The following is a 19,644-nucleotide window of genomic DNA, read 5'->3' on the forward strand; positions in this document are numbered from 1 at the left end:
CTTCTTTTATTTTTGAAATAACCAAAAACAACCAAGAATAACCAAACCCCAGATTTGTTCCAACATAGATCAGTATCAAAGCATATAATGATCTTTTGGCATCTCCAGTGAAAAAGAAGCCAGACAGCTGATACTGAAAAGCCATGCTGAAGACCTGGAAGAACAATTAAATATGGCTTCATTTAAAGGCAACCTTAAATGTTGGTTACGTTTGCCACAAATACCAACCTTGCATTTAAAAATATCTGTGGAGCTTTGTGTTTAAAATATTTTGTGGTTTAATGTTCTTTCCTCTGTAGTCCTTTTCTACTTAAGAATTTGACTTACAACCATTTGTTTAGTGACCAATCAAAGTTACAACAGCAGAAATAAGTGACTTGTGACCATTTTTGACATTTACAACCATTGCAGCATTCCCATTTTCACATGATCAAAATCTGGGCACTTGGCAACAGGGTCACATTTATGACGGTCACAATGTCATGATCACCTTTTTTCAACCTTCGCTCAACCACTGTGTTGCTAACTGAACAACTGCAGTGATTCACTTAACGGCGACAGAAAGAAAGGTCGCAAAATGGAGCAAAACTTGCTTCACTGCTGTTTTGCTCAGCTGTTTTTGGTCACGGCAGTTGTAAGTCGAGGACCACCTCCATTGGAAAGTTGCGTCAAAAGAATTGCCGTGGCAGAATATGAAACAAATCCTTTTTGTATAGCCCTTTGCTTCCCTCTCCCATGAAAAAAGAGCCAGGTAAAAGCAAATGTGAAAACTTTTAGTAGGAACAAGAGAAAGCATACATTACAGCTTAATATTAAATCAGGTATGGAGACCTGGAAGATCCCCCAAAATTTAACAAGTCCAAGGTAGGGAATGGAAGTTTTCAACAGTGGGGAGAATAGCCACTGCCGACATATAAGCAGACTGGATGAAGGAAATACCTTTCCTTCTAGAAGAAAGGCCAGACAGCCCTGATGGGGAGATTTCGGGAAGGGATGCTCTAGGCCCCAGCCAAAGATTAGATTCAGGTTGGCCCCACATTCATATAAAAAGGGGAAAGGAAAACTGGACTGGAAAATCCTTGCCTCCCCATCTCCCCCAATGCCATTTGAATAAGAAGTGAAAGGCACCATCCTCTGTTTGTTCCCAGCCTCAATGAGCTTGTCAGGATTTCAAGCAAACTTAGCAACAGCCTGATCGGTCCCCAGAGCCTTGCAGTCCCGGGCGGAGCGATGATCCACCCGGAATAATGGCTGGTTGTTTAGAGCCAATCCTGATCCCATTTCCCTGGAAAGAGAAAAGAAAGAAAAAGGATTTAACTATGTAAACATTGAAAACAAAGTCGCCCTGACCCACCTTAAGCTTATACTATACACCAGGGGTGTCAAAGTGGATTTCTTCAAGGGCCAGATCAGCATTGTTCTCCACCATGGGCTGGCGGGGTGGTGGTGGGTGGGAATGGGGGGCGGGGAGCGGAAGGGGGGGGAGACATGATGGACGCCTCTTGCAATACTTTGCTGGCCAAAAGCGGGCCGTGTGGAGGCCCAGCGAGGCCCCTGCACAGCCTGTTTTCAGCCACCCCAGCTGCCAGCAAAAACGGGTGTCCTATTTTCGGCCTCCCTAGCTTCTAGCAGGCCCTCTTTTTTGGCCAGCAGAGGCACCACAGGCTGGTCCTTTGATATTTCCAGGCCAGAGGTGGTATGCAGCAGGTTCTTACCAGTTCTGGAGAACTGATAGGGGAAATTTTGAGTAGTTTGTAGAACTGGCATATACCACCTCTGACTGGTCCTTCCCCCATCTATTCTCTGCCTCCCGAGTCCCAGCTGATCAGCTGGGTCTTCTTTTGTTGCCCTGCATAGGAGAACGGAACTGGAAAGCAGGTTAGTGGGGTGGGGAGGGAATGAAGATTTTGCAATATCCTTCCCCTGCCACACGCACCAAGCCATGCCCACAGAACCAGTAGTAAAAAAATTGAATCCCACCATTGTTCCAGTGCTATTATAAATCTAAGTGCTATTGCTATTAATAGTTCATTAATATATCTCTACTTTGACTTCAAAATTTAATACACAAGGACTGTGGTGTTGCAGTAGTTAGAATGCAGTATTGCAGGTTAATTTTATGATTGGCAGGAGTTTGATCCTGACCAGTTCAAGGTTGACTCAGCCTTCTATCCTTCCGAGGTGGGTAAAATGAGAACCCAGACTGTTGGGGGCAATAGGCTGACTTTGTAAACCGCTTAGAGAGGGCTGTAAAGCATTCTGAAGTGGTATCTAAGTGCTATTGCTGCTATTGATGTAGAAACCTTCTCGTTAATTGAACCAACTTTTAAGTTTAAAAGATGCAACTTTGGGTTCCTGAACTGTACAGAAGACTTTTCGACTGGGCCTTATCAATATCCTCCAACAGGCTAAGGTAAGGAAGGCTACCAGATTTGAATCTATCTATCTGGAGTTTGAAGTTTAATGTAACTTAATTGGGAAAGTTTAATGTAACTTAACTGGGAAAGACTCATAAATGAAGGCAGGACAAGAAGCAATGGAAGGAAACTAATCAAAGAGAGAAGTAAACTATAACTAAGGAGAATTTTCCTTATAATTAGAATGATTAATCAGTGGAACAACTTGTCTCCAGAAGTTTTGGTTCTTCAACACTGGAGGTTTTTAAAAAGTGATTAGAGAACCATTTGTCTGAAATGGTGTAGGGCAGGGGTGCTAAACTCAAGGCCTGCTGGCCCATGGGGTGCTTAGATTTGGGCCAGGGGGCTGCCCTTGAAACAGCGAAGGACCAGCCTGCAGTGCCTCTGCCAGTGAAAACGGAGCACATCCCTCCCAAGCTCCGTTTTCATGCAGAGGGTTGCAGGGGACCAGAGCAGCCAAAAACGGAGCCCAGGTACCCCCAACCACAGGTGCCCCAACATAGGTGACGTCAAGCAGGCCACACCGACCCTGACCATGCCCAACCCAGTCATGCTCCCTCCCCCCCCCTCGAGGTCAAACACAACACTGATGCGGCCCTCAATGAAATCGAGTTTGACACCCCCAGTGTAGGGATTCCTGCTTGAGTAGGGGGTTGGGTTAGAAGACCTCCAAGATCCCTTCAAACTCTGTTAATTCTGCATTACTAATGTCAGTCTGAGTACTGATTGAGTACTGAAAATCTTGATTCTAGTAAGCGCAGGCCTGTGATTTGGCCCCCTTTTTAAAGGTAATTAAAGAACATTGCATGGAATTTTTCAAACTGCCAGCAACCTCTGCTAAGACTCCAGCTATATTAATAGAATAGAATTAGAATTAGAAATTGAATAGGAATAGGATAGAATAGAGTAACAGAGTTGGAAGGGATCTTGGAGGTCTTCTAGTCCAACCCCCTGCTTAGGCCAGAAACCCTGTACCATTTCAGACAAATGGTTGTCCAGTGTCTTCTTAAAAACTACCAGTGTTGGAGTATTCATAACTTCTGGAAGAAAGTTGTTCCACTGATTAATTGTTTGAACTGTCAGGAAATTTCTCCTTAGGTTCTCAGTTGCTTCTCTCCTTGATTAATTATAATAAGGTAGCTCTGTCCCATGACATAATTCCTGGCTACGGGTTTGACGGAGACCCAGCAAGGCTTGTGTCCAGCTCACCTCATTGGAAATGTCAAGTTCACCCAGCTGGATCTTTCTGTAGATGGCTTTAGCTGTGTTGAGAAAGGCCTGGGAACAGCAAACGGAAAGAAAAACAAAATTTAAGGTCAGAGTAAAAACTGGTAGAATAGACTCCTAACCATCTCATATCAGAAGAGATATTTGAAACCATGAAAGAGACCACAAGGCATTCTACACCCTCCATCATCTGGCTGGCAGGTTCAGAAGAAGTTATGCCGGGATTTCCGACTGTGGAGTTTCAACGTATTTTTTATACCTCTTCCACATTGGCTGATGTCTTTGCTGATGTTTCCATGAAAACCATGCCATGTTCCCGGGCGAAAGCCTCCCCCTCTTCTTTCTGCACCACCCGCCGGTGCTCCATGTCACTACAGGAAAAGAGACAAACACGACGGTCAAGAGAGGACGAGAACATAGAAGCCTGAAAGAAAGAACAATCATCATCATAGTTTAACGACCCCATATTCCCTTGCAGGGTGGGAGTCTGGGCAATTGAATGGAGCTAGCAGAGTGTTTTACTGGCCGGATGCCCTTTCTGACGTCAATGCGGAGGTTTGTTCATCAGATAGATTCTCAGTGTGCCCAGAGAGAGAAATATCTGCCTCTGCCTAGGATCGAACTAAGAAAGAATGATGATGCAGATAAACCCCACCTAGAAGTCTATTTCTTCAGCCGCCTGTTCTCAACCCTCTTTGATGCACCCCTGAAGCAAACACACCCATGTACAAAAAATGGTTACAGGTAACTATTGACTTACGATCACAATCAAGACCAAAATTTTGATCGAGGAAGTTGTCATGTGAGTTTGCCCCCATTTTATGACCTTTTTTGCCACAGTTGTCTTGCCACAGAATCGTCACAGTTCTTAAGTTAGTAACATGGTTGTTAAGTTTGCTTGTTAAGTATGATTTTCCCATCTCCCCCCACCACCACAACCGGACATCCATTGGTGGATGGAAACAAGGGAAAAGCAAGGGCTTTCTTTTCATTGACTTTCATGGGACTTTCAACCTAGGAGGACTTCTGGGTAGAAAATTGACATGCAGAGATTGAAGAGGAACATGAGAACAGAAAAACCACCCGATCCCCAAAGTGATCAGATGCTTGTAGGAAGCTGTTGCCCTTCCCGCTACAAATCCCCCACTCTCTACTAGCACTGATGATGTTACATAATTTGAAAATGAAATGACTGCAAGAAAACAACGCCAACGATCTCCCTAAGAGAAGAGATAAGTACCGGTGTTTAAAACTGAGCAGTGCAGATTCAAATGCCCAATGTTCCCAGCCACCTATCTGCAACTCCCAGCCACATCTGTTTCCAAATTTGTGGGTCTTCCTTTTGCAGCTGCAGCCCGGATGGATTTGATTTTAAATCAAATCAATTTAAATCATTTAAATCACGATTTTTAAAGAGCAACTGACATCTCTGTCCCACAAAAGCTCCTTCTCTGATCCGTGGTTGACTCACGACAGTCCCAATATTGCAGCATATACAGCAAGTCTTCAAACTTGACAAGTTTAAGACTTGTGGACTTCAACTCCCAGAATTCCTGAGCTAACATGACTGGAGGAGGAATTCTGGGAGTTGAAGTTTTAAAGTTATCAAGTTTGAAGACCCCTGATATATACAGCCTCATGCTACATAACTAAGCTCCATTTCATGTTGGATAAACCAAGTTATTAATGTATCTTAAATAGAAAACTACCGTTAGACAGATTTTTACTCCAAAAGCATTTTATTAAAATAAACTTGATCAAAATCAAAAAAATCCAATTTAAATAAAAAAAGTCTGATTTAAATTTTAAAAATCTGATTTAAAAGAAATATAATTTAAAAACATCATTGATTTTTATCCACCCGGGTTGCAGCCATGTAAAGATGCCTTTGGTCAAAGGAATTGCAGACAGTCCGACGTGCGTTGATTGACAGGGCTTCGATGGGTGGGCAAGGAGGAACAAACCAGAAGGAAGGAATCACCCTTACCTTTTATTGCCAATGAGCATGATCACCATGTGGGGACTGGAATGCTGCCGAGCGTCTTCTAACCAGGCATACAAATGGTTGAAAGTTTCCCGCCTGAGAAGAGTGAAGAGAAAAAAAAAAAGTCAAGGTGAAGGTGAAAACGATCAAAGCTTGAGAAGGTTATAGCTTCCTGGAGAAACATCCTCTGCAACTCTCTTTGTCCCCAGAACAAGCACTGGGGGATTGGAGAGGAGTGTCACTTCCATTGTCACTTGATATCCAAGGGAAAAAGTCTCTCAGAGACTAGAGGTGGGCTTCAAAAATTTTACGGTTGCTGGGTGGGTGTGACCTAGTCGGCCTCCTGCACCACGGCGGGGGAGGGCTGTTTTCACCTTCCCTGGACTCTTTTTTGACACTCTTTTGCAAGGCCCTGGTTTTGCCAATGACCCTGGGAAGCCAAAGTGGGATGGAGCCCATCAAGGGCCCTGTTAGATTACCGCTTGTCACCAAGGGGTGGGGAATGTTTATTCTTTGTATATTTGGATTTTTATCTTTTGCAAGCCACTTAAGAGTCCCTGAAATTGAATGGCCAGCCACGTAAATTCTCTAAATCAATAAATAAATTGGCCTATTTAGGGAATGTTAGTTTCACCCATCTCTCTATCCCAGGGGTGTCAAACTCGATTACATTGAGGACCGCATCAGGGTTGTGTTTGACCTCAGAGGGCCAGGCATGGCTGGGGAGTAGGCACAGCCATGATGGGTGTGACTTATGTCAGGGGCACCTGTGGTGGCCAAGTGCTAAGGCAGGACTTCCCTGACACTCTCCCTCTCATTATAAGCCCTTCCTTCCTTCCCTTCCTTCCTCCCTCCCTCCCTTCCTTCCTTCCTTCCTTCCTTCCTTCCTTCCCTCCTTCCTTCTTTTCCCTTCATTCTCTTTTCTTCTTCCTTCCCCTTTCCTTCTTTTTCCTTCCTTGCTCTATCCCAAAGAGAGCATGTGCGTGGGAGCACCAGGAAAACGGAAGAGCAGCTCCCTGGCACACACGCACGGGAGTGCTGGAAACTGGAAGTGCAGTTCTCTGATGGGCATGCGTATATTAAAAAGCTGAGCTTCTGGTTTCCAGCGCACCACCTGCTCTTTTGGTTTCTGGTGCTGCCGCATGCATGAAAACCTGCTGGCCGGCGCGCATGCATGTGCCGGAACCAGGAAGAGCAAAGGGTGATGGCTGGCATGCTCTGAGAGATGTCTCTGCATGCCACTTCCGCGTGCCATAGGTTTGCCATCACAGCTCTATCCAAATAATTCCAGTAGCTTAACGGGATGACCTGCAAGGACCTACAGAGCATCAATGGCCCTCCAAACCAAAATGTTGGGATCCACTGGGCTAAACAATTAAACCTGATCCTGATCCACGTCTACTTTTTGCATTGCAGTTGGGCCTCACCTGGTGATGTCATAGACCAAGAGTGCCCCGGCTGTTCCTCGGTAATACGAGCGGGTGATTGAACGGAAGGATTCCTGGCCAGCCTTTGGAGCAAAAGAGAAGCACACAAAAACTACGCATCAGGCCTAAAGCATGAGCCAAATGGCACCAAATCTGGATGTGGAGGTGTGATAGTAGCTGGGAGCAACTGCTGTTTGCTCTTCCTGGCCAATCCAGTCCCACGCAAGCTGTTCATTCCACAAGCCCAACCAATTCCCCTCACCCAAAGGCTTCTGGAGTTCCTCACCGTATCCCAAATCTGCAGTTTGATCTTTTTGTTTCCAATGGTAATCATCCGTGCCCCGAACTCCACACCTGGTGGGGAAATGGAAGAGGAAGAAGTTCGACGGGGATCAGGCTCAGTGGGCTGGGCTGCCACTTGTACCCCTTTTTTGGCATGATCCCCAAACATTAAGCTAGACTAGGGTGAAGGCAAGAATGTGGGGGGTGGAATCTAGAGAAAGGCGGGAAGGAACAGAATGTAGAATAGTTTGTAAAATTAAGAGTCGAACAAGCAAAGGTATAAGAACAAAAGAAGGAATAACTACAAAAACATGGGATATTCTATATTCTACTCTTTATTCCATTCCACTCTATCCTATCCTGCATTTCATTTCTATTCTATTCTATTCTATTCTATTCTATTCTATTCTATTCTATTCTATTCTATTCTATTCTATTGTTATCCTATCCCATCCTACCCTCTGCTATCCTTAGAAAATTTTAAAATGATCTTCTCCCAATGGACTGCTGTGTTTCTCATGTTCTATCTATGGTAGTCTTGACTTACGACAACTATTACGTCCAAAATTTATCTTGCTAAGACAGACCCTTGTTAAGTGAGTCATAAATCACTTTTTCAGTGCTGTAATACAACAGGCCCCAACCTTTAAGCTTGGCAGCCCAACCCGGTATGAGGGAAAAGGAGTGTGAGAAGCAGGCCCATGCACTTGCACACACTTCCATTTGTCTAAATGTCGCGCATGCCCTTGTGCGAATGGTGCTTTGCGCACAAGTGAAGGGTACTTGCATTTACGCATGAATTCATGTGAATGGAGCTTTGCCATGAGCTCAAGTCTTTTCTGCTCAGGCAATAGGAGCTTCACACGCACACACTTGCCCATTTCTCTCACGGCCCAGTTTCGAATAGGCTGCAGTCATGGCCTCGGGGATGGGGAGCTCTGCTGTAGTAACTTCAGTCACAAAACAAACTGTTGTAAGTTGATGACTATCTTACAGTATTTATATATATTGTGTGTACATCTATCTATACTATCATCTATCTACCATCTATCCATTTATCTATCTATCTATCTATCTATCTATCTATCTATCTATCTATCTATCTATCTATCATCTATTTATTTATTATCTGTCTCTCTATCATCTATCCATCATGCTCTCTCTCTCTCTCTGTACTTATTTATCCTATCCTATCCTATCCTATCCTATCCTATCCTATCCTATCCTATCCTACCCTATCCTATTCATCTTTTAAAAAAATAAATTTATTTATTCAACATTTCGTCAGTTAAAAACAAATTTTCATATTTTACAACATTGCTAAAGCACTGTATACATTTGCATTTCTCTTCTATTAACGTGTTATATATCTTTATATTTACTTCTTCGTCATTTTAAGCATTATACATACATTTTATTTACATTTATTTACACGTAAACCTTATTGTTTTATGTCACAAAATTATCATTCAACTCCTTTTCCTATCCATTCGTACCAAATATTCCATATTTTATAATATCCTCCTTCTTCCCTATCTTTCATTAACTTTGTTAATCTATCCATCTCAGCACATTCATATACTTTATTAATTATTATGGTTTCGGGGGGGGGGGTGTAGTAGCTTCCAATTTTGGGTGAAAGTAATTCCAGCAGCTGTTATTATATGGAGCATCAGATATTGATATTTCTTATTCATGTTCGGTTCTAGCATGCCTAGTTAAAAAAGTTCTGGTTTAAATTTAATTCTCCGTTTTGTTATTTCCTCTAGCCATAATCTAATTTTTTGCCAGTATTTCCATGCATGGGGGTAGGTCCATCACATATGAAAGTATATTCCCTGTTTATGGTTACATCTCCAACATTTAGGTAAAATATTTGGGAACATTTTGGCTAGTCTCGCTGGGGGTACCGTGTTTCTCATATAATAAGGCCGGGTCTTATTTTTTTTTGAGCCCTGAAAAAATGGCTAGGCCGTCTTTTCGGGGGTGACTTAATTTCCCCCCCTTGCATCTTCGGGCGGGCGGCGACGGCTTGGATGTTGACCTCGGCGTTGGTGGGACACTTCGTATTGGGGTCAATGCAGGCAGCACCATATCCGGGTGTGCAACAAAAGTACTTACTAATGGCAAGCCCCCACCACCATTCCCCCCATTTTGCATATTTTAATATAGGCCTTAATTTGGGGGGAGGGGCTTAATTTAATTTCATGCCTATAAAACATGCTGGGACTTCCTATTGGGGGAGGCTGTATTGTTGGAGAAACAGGGTAGATGCCAGTGGTAAAACATTTTGTATATATTCTCTTTGTAAGAAAGCGACATTGTTAATTTATAATTTACCTGCCAAATAATTTCCCACTGATCTAAATTAATGGCCCACGTTTTTAGCCCAAATTATCAAACTTTCTTTAACAGTTTCCTCCGTCATTTTGTAATCTAATAGGCATATATATTTTACTGATCATTTTTCCCATCCGTTGTAATATTTTGTCTAACTCTTGCTGAGTTGTATGAAAGCCAAATTGTTTGTCTTTTTATAGAGTGTTTGAACCTGCAGATAAGGCCACCATCCTATTTCAATTCTCTGAAGTTCTAATTGGTTCCGTGTTTTTAATTCCCCTTTTCCTATATTTTATCATTTTGGTGCAATCTATGGCATTGGGATATATTAGTGCTTCCATTGTCAACAACCATAACAGTACCTTCACATAATGATTCTTTTTTAGTTTTTCCCATATAGTTAACAAAGTGTCTCTCACCCAATGTCTTTGGAAGTAGGTATGATGTTTACTCGTTCCATCCTAAAGGAACACATGCCAGCCAAGTTGTAAATCAAAACCCTCTATCGCTAATATCCTTCTATTTGTCAAATTAATCCAATCCTTAGCCCATGTGGCTATTGCCGCCTGATAATATAGTTCAAAGTCTGGGAGGCCAAGGACTTCCGGTTTGTCGGCTTTGGCAGCGGCAGGGATTCGCGATCCTGCGCGATCCCTGTTGCGCTAGCCGTCTTGGTGCCTCCGATCCGGACGGGTTTGGAGGCTAAGGTTGCCCCGTAGAGGCAGCCGAAGATAGGAGGATCCGGACAGGGGTTGGGGTTTCGCAGACCCCTTCCCCACCCGGCTTAACCCTCTTTTCTCAAGGCGGTGGAGTGGCGGTCAGCAATGGCCGCCACAAAGAAGCTGACAGCTGGACAAGATTGTGCTGGAGGAAGAAGGAGAAAGTTCTGAAGCGAAAGTTTTTTGGCTGAACTGGGACTATAAGATACAAGTATTATCCTGAAAAATCCTGATTTTTTGAAAGATACTTTGTTTCCAGAAGAGATTTACAAGCGGCGAGTGAAAGTGCTTAAAGAGAAAGTTTACTCTCCTTCCACATGGATTTAACAAATGGATATTGAAAATCCTGCTATTTTACAGAAGGTAAAAATTTAAAGCTTTCTGTTATAAGTGGGAAGGGAGAGGACAAAAGGAAAAATTTTATTAAGATTTTGTTGGAGGAGATGCCTGGAAGATTTTGAGATTGGAAGTTAATTGCAATAAGACTTTAAAATACAGATTGGGTTTTTTTTTTTTCCCTTGCCAATTGATATTACCCCAGGAAGAAAAAGTGTGAAGAACTTTGTGCTCTGTTTGGATTGTTTGATGACTTTGGGATTTTGGGGAATTGTTTCAAGCTTTGAATTATCTTGGTTGTTTTAAGAAGAAGAAGAGAAAAAAGAAGAAGAAAAGGTTTATAATGGCTTTATCTGTTGATGAACTGAGAGAGGAATATGGTAAAATAAAAAAAGGTGAGAGAAATTTTTCGCTTTTTAGAAATGGCGCTTGCCACTTATCAACAAACACAGCAATTAATGGAGGAGGAGGAGGAGGAGGAGGAGGAGGAGGAGGAGGAGGAGGAAGAAGAAGAAGAAAAGAAGAAGAAGAAGAAGAAGAAGAAGAAGAAGAAGAAGAAGAAGAAGAAGAAGAAGAAGCCATCTTTAACGAGTTTACAAAGTTGATTAAAAAGGACATAAGACTTAAAAAAACATCCAAGAAAGAGAAAAATAAGATGCAAAATCAATACAATGTTAGAAAGCAAAAGAAAAGAGAAATACAACAGAGAGGGGAAGCTAAGGGGGGTAAAAAGACCAGATGGGATAAGATAGGAAGAAGGGGGGGAAAAGCCACAAAGGTATGAAACAAGATGTGGAAAAGAAATCTTTTTTTAGGGATAATGGGTAATGCATAATTTTGTTCCAAAATGTTTCTGCAAGGTACATGATAGTATTGTAGTATTTGTATTAGAAATAGAAAATTAGAATTTTATAAGATTTAAGTAAAGATTAAAACATTAAAGGTTTAATAATGATAGATTTTAAGATTTAATAAAATATTAAAAGGAATGTTTAAAATACTTAGTTTAAGTATAGAGTTTAATTGACTATTGTGTGGATGTGTGTATGAACTTATTATTATGGTATTTGTTTTTGAGATAGATAATTGGAATGCTATGAGATTTAATGTTTAATTATATATTTAATTACTTTATGGATTTACTATTTTAGTAAGTAGAATGTACTAAGCAGAATTAGATAGGGAACTAGGTGTTACCTTAAATGTTAATTTAGGGGAGCGATGGAAAGGCATCATACTTCGATTAGTGATTTCAGGAGAATTTTTTTTTTTCTAATATGAATGAGATAATTGGATAATTGGAAAAGAATGGACAAAAGATACAAATATAATGATTTAAATTAAGATGAAATAAATAAAATAGAATTAAGAAGAGTGGAAAGCGGGGAGAAGTTATAATGAAGATATAAGTTGAACATGAATTTAATTGAAGTCCATACAAAGAGAGGTAATCCGGGGCCAAGCTACTTTTTAAAAAGAAGTTTTATGTTTTTGTGTTTTGTGTATGTATGTTTGATTGAGATTTAATAAAACCTTGGGAGAATGCGAGAAGAATATTTGTAAACAAGGCAGAGGGAAATATGAATATGATGAGTATAAAATGGATAAATATAGAAGAAATGTAATTGAATAAGAGCAAAGAGAAATAATGAGAAATTTGCTAAAAAATATTTAAGTGGAAATGGGATATATTAGAATTATATTGTATAAAATAATGTTTTATCTGCCTTGTAAAAATTTATAATGGAAAGAGGTTTAATGTCTTTAATGTCTAATGATGCTTTGTTTGTCTTTAAAATTAATAAAATTTGTTTCAAAAAAAAAAAAAAAGTCTAGGAGGCCAAAACCTCCCGTGCTTCTACTGTCCTGTAGTAATTTATATTTTATCCTAGCTTTTTTCTTTTGCCAAATGAATTTTGATATTTTTTTGTTTAAATCTTCAAAAAATTTCTTTCCCAACTTGACTTGCACCATTTGAAACAAAAATAGTAACCTTGGTAAAACATTCATTTTTACAGTTGCAATCCGCCCCAGCAAGGACAATTGTATCTTGGCCCAGTTATCTAAATCTTTTTGTATTTGAGTTATTAATCTATCATAATTGTCTTCTTTTATTGACGAGCACTTTGCCATCAACCAGATTCTGAGGTATTTTACTTTTTTTTTTTTACTATGCATACCTAATTGATTTACTAATTCTTCATTTTGTTTTCAATTCAATTGTGTCTGATTTTCAAAAATGGTCTGGGCAAGTCTTTGCAATTTTTCTTGGCAAATTTTCCCTCCAAAGTGGTTTGCCACTACCTTCTTCTTCCTATGGCTGAGAAAAATTGACTGCATCAATGTCATCCAGCTGGCTTTGTGCCAAAATTGGAGCTAGAACTCACATTTTAGTCACCTCCTCGTGAAATGAATGTCAAACAAATTTAATAAATTCTCCTGTTTTCCAGCCGGATGCCATAACCACCACCGAGCTGACTATCCATATTGTATCTACTGTATATTCCATGTACTGTATATTCTAGAGATGTTGGAACATGGAACTTTTGTCTACATGAGTTTTAACCCCACTGTGTAGCACAGTGACTTTTCTCTCCATAGGGCATCTACAGATAGCTAAGCACAATTCCAACAATTATGGTTCCCCAAGACTCACAGAGCCATCTGGCTTTGATTCTCACCGATTGTCAAATCATGAACAGCCATAAACCGTTTATCTGTGAACTGTAGCAAGAGGCATGATTTCCCGACACCTTAAAAAAAAGGCAAAAGATTATTATAAACTCCTATGCTTAAAAAAAAAAGAGATTTGTGTTTAACTTAAGCACTCTAGAGCAGGGTTGCCAACCTCTTGGACCTCAGGGACCGCCAAACTAATAATTTTAAATCCCATGGACTAGAGACCCTGGGAAAATCCCAAAAAAAGTCTGCAGGAAAATTCCCCAACCTGTTTTCCTATCAGGAAAATCAATCATTCTTTATTTGGGATCACAGGATACCATCTCCAGCTCCGTTCTCAGGGGAAGAGAGAGAGAGAGACTTTTGGCTTCATGCAAGGAAAGCAGCAGAAGTCTTTCTTTCTCCCCCAAACTCCGCCAGAAATGAGTCTCTGTGAGACTTGACGCACCGGCGAAGCCTCTTGGAGCAAGATGCCTTGCAGGGTCTCAAAGACTCATTTCTGGTGGAGTTTGGGGGAGAGAAAGAAAGACTTTTGTTGCTTTCTTTGCGTGCAGCCAAAAGCAGAAAAAGAAAGAAATGGAAAGAAGCAGCCCAGTGGCCAGGCCAGGCATGTGGGGCGAGTGAGGCAAGTTCCCCCCCACTGCCCTTTCCCCCTACCCTTCACTGCCTCATGTTGTTCGCAATGCAAGTGATGCAAGCCTTGTGTTCCCACGGGCCATGTGGGCTGCGCAGCCTTGTGTTCCTGTACAGCCTGGATTAATTGCTTTGGGGGGTGCTTTGGGGGTGACATTTCTCTGCGGACCACCAAAATTTTCTCATGGACCACCATTGGTCCCCAGCCCACTGATTGGCAACCACTGCTCTGGAGAACAATTTACTGATGCATTTATTTTATACTCTTTATCGGTGCAAACTATACCTGTTTATCTTTATAATCCTTTGGTATTTAATAAACCGTATTTCCCTGAGATAGAGGAGTGGATCCTAAATGATAGAATAATTAGAAGTGCATTAGGAAGCTCTCAATTTACTGAATGCAGACTCTGGAAATTCTCTTTTTGTTGTCTTTCTGCATATTAGATATTCGGACTCTTTTGCGGTAAAGCCATCTAAACAATCTTTGGCTTTGAAGTAAGTCATAAAGAGTCCGTCTTTGAGGGAGATAAGCAGTCTGTAATTATGAAAAATAGATAGATAGATAGATAGATAGATAGATAGATAGATAGATAGATAGATAGATAAATCTAATAACAATAGATTTAACAACAAATAACCGGAGTTTCTAAAAATGGAAGTCAAATTAGCAATAGGAAAAAAAACAACTCTGATCAACCCAATTTGCTTACAATAGTCCTCGACTTACAGCAGTTTACTTAGTGACCGTTCAAAGTTACAACAGCCGTGAAAAAAGTGACTTAGGACCATTTTTCAGTGATGATCTTTCAAGCATCCCCACCGTGATCATGTGATCAAAATTCAGGTGCTTGGCATCTAGTTCACACTTATGACCGTGGCTGTGGCCCAGGGTCACGTGATCCCCTTTTGCGACCTTCTGACAAGCAAAGTCAGTGGGGAATCCAGATTCACTTAACAACCAGGTTACCAACTTGTCAACTGCTGTGATTCACTTAGACAATGGTGGCAAGAAAAGCTGTAAAATCGGGCAAAACTCACTTAACAACAGAAAATTGGGGCTCAGTTGGGGTCGTAAGTCGAGGACTACCTGTACTTCCTTTAGAGAGGCAAATGGAATACCAAAGAAGTTTCATGAGTCTTCATCTTGCTTTCCATCCCATAATATTCTCCAGACAAGATAATGGAGAAGTGTTTTTCAAACTTGGGAATTTTTAAGACAGTTGGACTTCAATTCCCAGAACTGAAATCCACCTTTTTTAAAGCTTTCAAATTTGAAAAGCACCACTAGGGAGTAATTTCTTGCCACAGTTGTTAAGTGAATCACTGCAGTTGTTAAATGAGTAACATGGTTGTTAAGTGGATCCGGCTTCCCCATTGACTTTCCTTGTCAGGAGGTCGCAAAAGGTGAAGACGCAACCCAGGGACACTGCGACCATCATAAATACATGCCAGTTGATTTTATTATATATGATTCCCTCTTTTATGAGTTTTATTGCTTTTGTTTTTATATTCTTGTAAGCCACCGTGAGTTGCCATATGAGGATAGGCAGCAATATAAATCTCCTAAATAAATAAATGGCCACATTTTGATCACATGACCATGGGGATGGTTGTAAATGTGAAAGTGTGAAAAATGGTCACAAGTCACTTTTTCCAAAGCTGTTATAAATTCAAACAGTCACTAAACGAATGGTTTTAAGTTGAGGACTACCTGCAATGGGAAAAGCCAGGCTTTCAAATAACTGAACTACATACACAAGAGGGAGTCAAGCTTTTCTCCAAAGCATCAGAAGGCAGAACAAGAAGCAACGGATGGAAACTAATCAAGGAGAGAAGCAACTTAGAACTAAGGAGAAATTTCCTAGCTGTTAGAACAATTAACCAGTAGAAGAACTTGCCTCCAGAAGTTGGGGCTGCTCCATCACTGGAGGTTTTTAAAAAGATGTTGGACAACCATTTGTCTGAAATGGTGTAGAGATTCCTGCCTGAGTGGCAGGGTTGGACTAGAACAGTGAACCCCAACCTTTTTTACGCCGCGGCCCGGTACCAGCATCAGCTGGGTGCCGCGCCCGTGGCATCAGCTGCGCCGCCATCTTTTTGATGAAAAAGTGCTTCCGGTGAGCTTTCTACCCAGAAAAGCTCACCGGAAGCACTTTTTCATCAAAAAGATGGCGGCGCCCAGCAAGCCAGCTGCCCGGTAGTTGTTCCGCGGACGGTACCGGTCCGCGACCGTGGTTGGGGACCCCTGGACTAGAAGACCTCCAAGGCTCCTTCCAATTTTTCTGTTCTGTACTGAGTTATCTAAGAGTGCATGTAAAGGAGCCTGGTCAATCCCATCTCAATCCCCCACCTTACTAACAACTGTTGGTATTTACCGATAAATATTTCTAAATTGTGTTTGAAAAGTTGCCAGAAACTAGACAGTTGATGGTCTATGGAAATTTTGTCACTCCGTCATGATTGTCCCAAAGGTGTTTTTTTCAAAAGGCAACTGGACTTTTGTTTCTCCTTTAAGACATTTCGCTTCTCATTCAAGAAGCTTCTTCAGTTCGGAAGAATTGGGTATGTCTAGTCTAATGAAAAATAAGTCTCGGGGAGATATGATAGCAGTGTTGCAGTATTTGAGGGGTACCACAAAGACGAGGGGGGCAAACTATTTTCCAAAGCACCAGAAGGCAAGATAAGAACCAATGGATGGAAATTAATCAAGGAGAGAAGCAAACTAGAAGTAGGAAGAAATTTCCTAATGGTGAGAAACATCAACCAGTGAAACAGCTTGCCTTCAGAAGTTGTGGATGCCCCATCACTGAAGGCTTTCAAGAAAAAACTGGACTGCCATTTGTCTGAAATGGTACAGAGTACAGACCCCCCTGGTTAAGCAGGGGTTTGGACTAGATCAGGGATCCCCAACTGGCATGCCAGAAACTAGGCTGTGCAAACAAGCAAAGCCCCACCCACGGGTTGCAAGCAGCACAAAAGAACAGCCCTTTGGGTCTTGAAAAAATCTGTTCATGGAACCAGTCCCTGGTGCACAAAATGTTGGGAATCACTGGAATAGATGACCTCCAAGGTCCCTTCCAATTCGCTATGCTATGCTACACTATGCTATGCAAAAGAAGCACAATATGCATTCATTTATATTTGTTCTGCATGCAAATATCTCAAAAAGCTCAAAAGCAAAGGCTCTAAAAAGAGTGTTTATATATTTAGTGACTTCTTTCTGTATTAATCATGAAAGTGGTAACTTTAAATGGTTCATTTTCCTAACCTTTTAATAGACTTGCTGCTGTCTGCTATCCTAGAGATAATAAAATACCAAACTATAAACACAAGGAAGGTTATGTTTGTTTCAACCCAGTGTAACTTCACTGTGATTGTTTTATACCTTTGAAGTCTTTAGCCTTGTCAGGAATCTTGGGAGGTTTAAAAGCAGTGTTGGGAGAGGTACATATTTTAAAAGGAATAACTGTATGCAGGAAGTCCTCGAATTACAAGAGTTGAGGCCAAAATTTCTAAGCAAAATAGTTGTTAAATCAGTTTTGCCCTCTTTTGTGATCTTTCTTGCCACAACTGTTAAGTAAATCACTGCGATTGTTATGTAAGTAACATGATTGTTAAGTAATTCTAGTTTCCCCATAGATTTTGTCAGGTCACAAAAGATGACATGATCCCGGAATACTACAACCCTAATAAAAACATGGCAAGTCTCTAAAATTTGATCACATGACCATGGGAATGCTGCAAAAGTCGTAATGCTGAACAATTGTTATAAGTCACTTTTTTTAGTGCCATTTTAACTTCAGTCACTAAATAAATGGTTGTAAGTTGAAGACGACCTGCAGATCAGTTTCCTCAATCTTGGCTACATTAAGCTGTGTGGACTTCAACTCCCAGAATGCAGTGGCCAAGGTGAGAAACCGTGGGCAGTCCATGACTTATGACAATTAAATCCAAGATTGTTGTTGCTAAATGAGACTTTTGTTAAGTGAATTTTGCTGCATTTTATGACCTGTTCTGCCACCGTGTTGAAGTGAATTTAAGTAGTTAAGTTAGTCACATGGTCCTTGAATTAAGATCACAACTGAGCCCAAAATGTATTGCCAAATGAGACATTTAAGTGAATTTTGCTGCATTTTATGGCCTTTTCTGCTACCATTTTTACGTGAATTTACGTGCCACCGTGTTTAAGTGAATTTAAGTGCAGTTGTTAACTCAGTAACCTGGTCCTTGACTTACCACCACAATGGAGCCCAAAATTTATGTTGCTAAATAACACATTTGTTCAATGAGTTTTGCCCCGTATTATGACATTTCTGCCAATTGTTAAGTGAACAATTGAAGCTATTAAGCTCATAACCCGGTTAAGTGAATCTGATTTCCCCATTGACTTTGTCTTGTCAGAAGGTCACAAAAGGGGATCCTTTGACCCCACAAGACCTTACAACCATCATAAATACGAGTCAGTTGCCAAGCGTCTGAATTTTTGATCTCATGACCGTGGGGATGCTGCAAAGTTAACTAAGTGTAAAAACTGGTCATAAGCCACTTTTTTTTCAGTGGGATCGTATCTTCAAAAGGTCACTAAACGAATGGTTGTTAAGTTGAAGCCTACCTGTATTATACGCCTTGCTTAATGGCATGATCCCTCCCCCCCCAATCCCTTTGGGGAATCTGACAGAAAGAGAACCAATTTAAGGAATAGGCTAGTCGTTAAAGAGGCCATAAGTTACATTTTTTTCAGCGTCATGGTCACTTTGAACGGTCACTAAATGAACTGCTGTAAGTTGAGGACTAATTATATAATGTCCTGTTTCTTCCTTTTGGCTTCCTGGTCTAATCTTGGTCAACCTGGGGATTGAATGAGGCCAGGTCCTGGTTTGGCACAAAATCTCGGATTTAGAGACCTGATCTCGCAAAACTAACCAAGATTTAACCACTATCTGATTGATGATCATGCAACCACGGGTCCTGGCACGACCCTGGGGTGAGAAAGCGCTTCACTAAATTCCCCCTGTCCTTTCCCTCCAGTCTTCCATCCACCCCACCCTAAAGCGCACCCCAAAAAATCTTAGGACCCCCCCCCCGCCCCTACCGGTGTCCCCGATGATAACGTATTTGAAAAGATAGGCATAGGACATGGCGCCGAAGGCCCCGGAAGCCCGGCCCCAACCGCCGCTCTCATCCCACTTGGACGCTCTGGTTTTCCTTTTCCGGTTTCTTTTAAAGAAGGCTAAAGCCGGATTAAAAAAAAAAAAAAAAAAGCCTTTGTCTCGTCCAAGGGGGCCGCTCCGGCCTCGAAAGGCGGCAGCGACGCTCTAGGCTACCCGGAAGTTCCAAATCCACGGCTCCAATTCACATGTAACCGTTGGCTTTGACGTCACATCCGGCAGCTTCCGAAGGCGGCGGAGGCGGCCGTTCTAACGTGTTCCCCCGCCTTTTCATTGCCCTTCGAGGCGTCGGGGCCTCTTCCCGTTTGCCGCCTTAATGGCGCCTGAGGGGAATTAAAAACCTGTGGGGAGGGAGGAAACCTTTCTCCCTCATCGTACCTCCCGCTTTCCCAACCCGGCTTCTTCTCGACCCAACGCTTTCCTTGGCCA

General features: G+C 41.5%; 1 protein-coding gene across 2 annotated transcripts; it reads right to left on the reverse strand.

The window, feature by feature from the left end:
* Positions 1-759: 759 nt before the first annotated feature.
* On the reverse strand, positions 760-19,395 carry RAB2B (RAB2B, member RAS oncogene family). 2 transcript variants are annotated; one of them, XM_087948446.1, is made up of 8 exons: positions 19,140-19,386; positions 13,414-13,485; positions 7,342-7,409; positions 7,056-7,138; positions 5,632-5,724; positions 3,904-4,015; positions 3,627-3,695; positions 760-1,285 (listed from the first exon to the last, which is right to left on the reverse strand). In XM_087948446.1, exons 1-8 carry the CDS (start codon positions 19,183-19,185, stop codon positions 1,181-1,183), a joined length of 648 nt encoding a protein of 215 aa, XP_087804572.1. In that variant the 5' UTR covers positions 19,186-19,386; the 3' UTR covers positions 760-1,180. The 2 variants fall into 2 exon arrangements, with proteins under 2 accessions (XP_087804572.1, XP_026539705.2); XM_026683920.2 differs by lacking the exon at positions 13,414-13,485 and having other exon boundaries at positions 19,140-19,395.
* Positions 19,396-19,644: the final 249 nt, after the last annotated feature.

Source organism: Notechis scutatus, chromosome Z (genome assembly GCF_049901735.1).
Source record: "Notechis scutatus isolate UNSWTSFEM ecotype Mainland chromosome Z, rNotScu1.2, whole genome shotgun sequence".
In the NCBI taxonomy this organism is placed as follows: Eukaryota; Metazoa; Chordata; class Lepidosauria; order Squamata; family Elapidae; genus Notechis; species Notechis scutatus.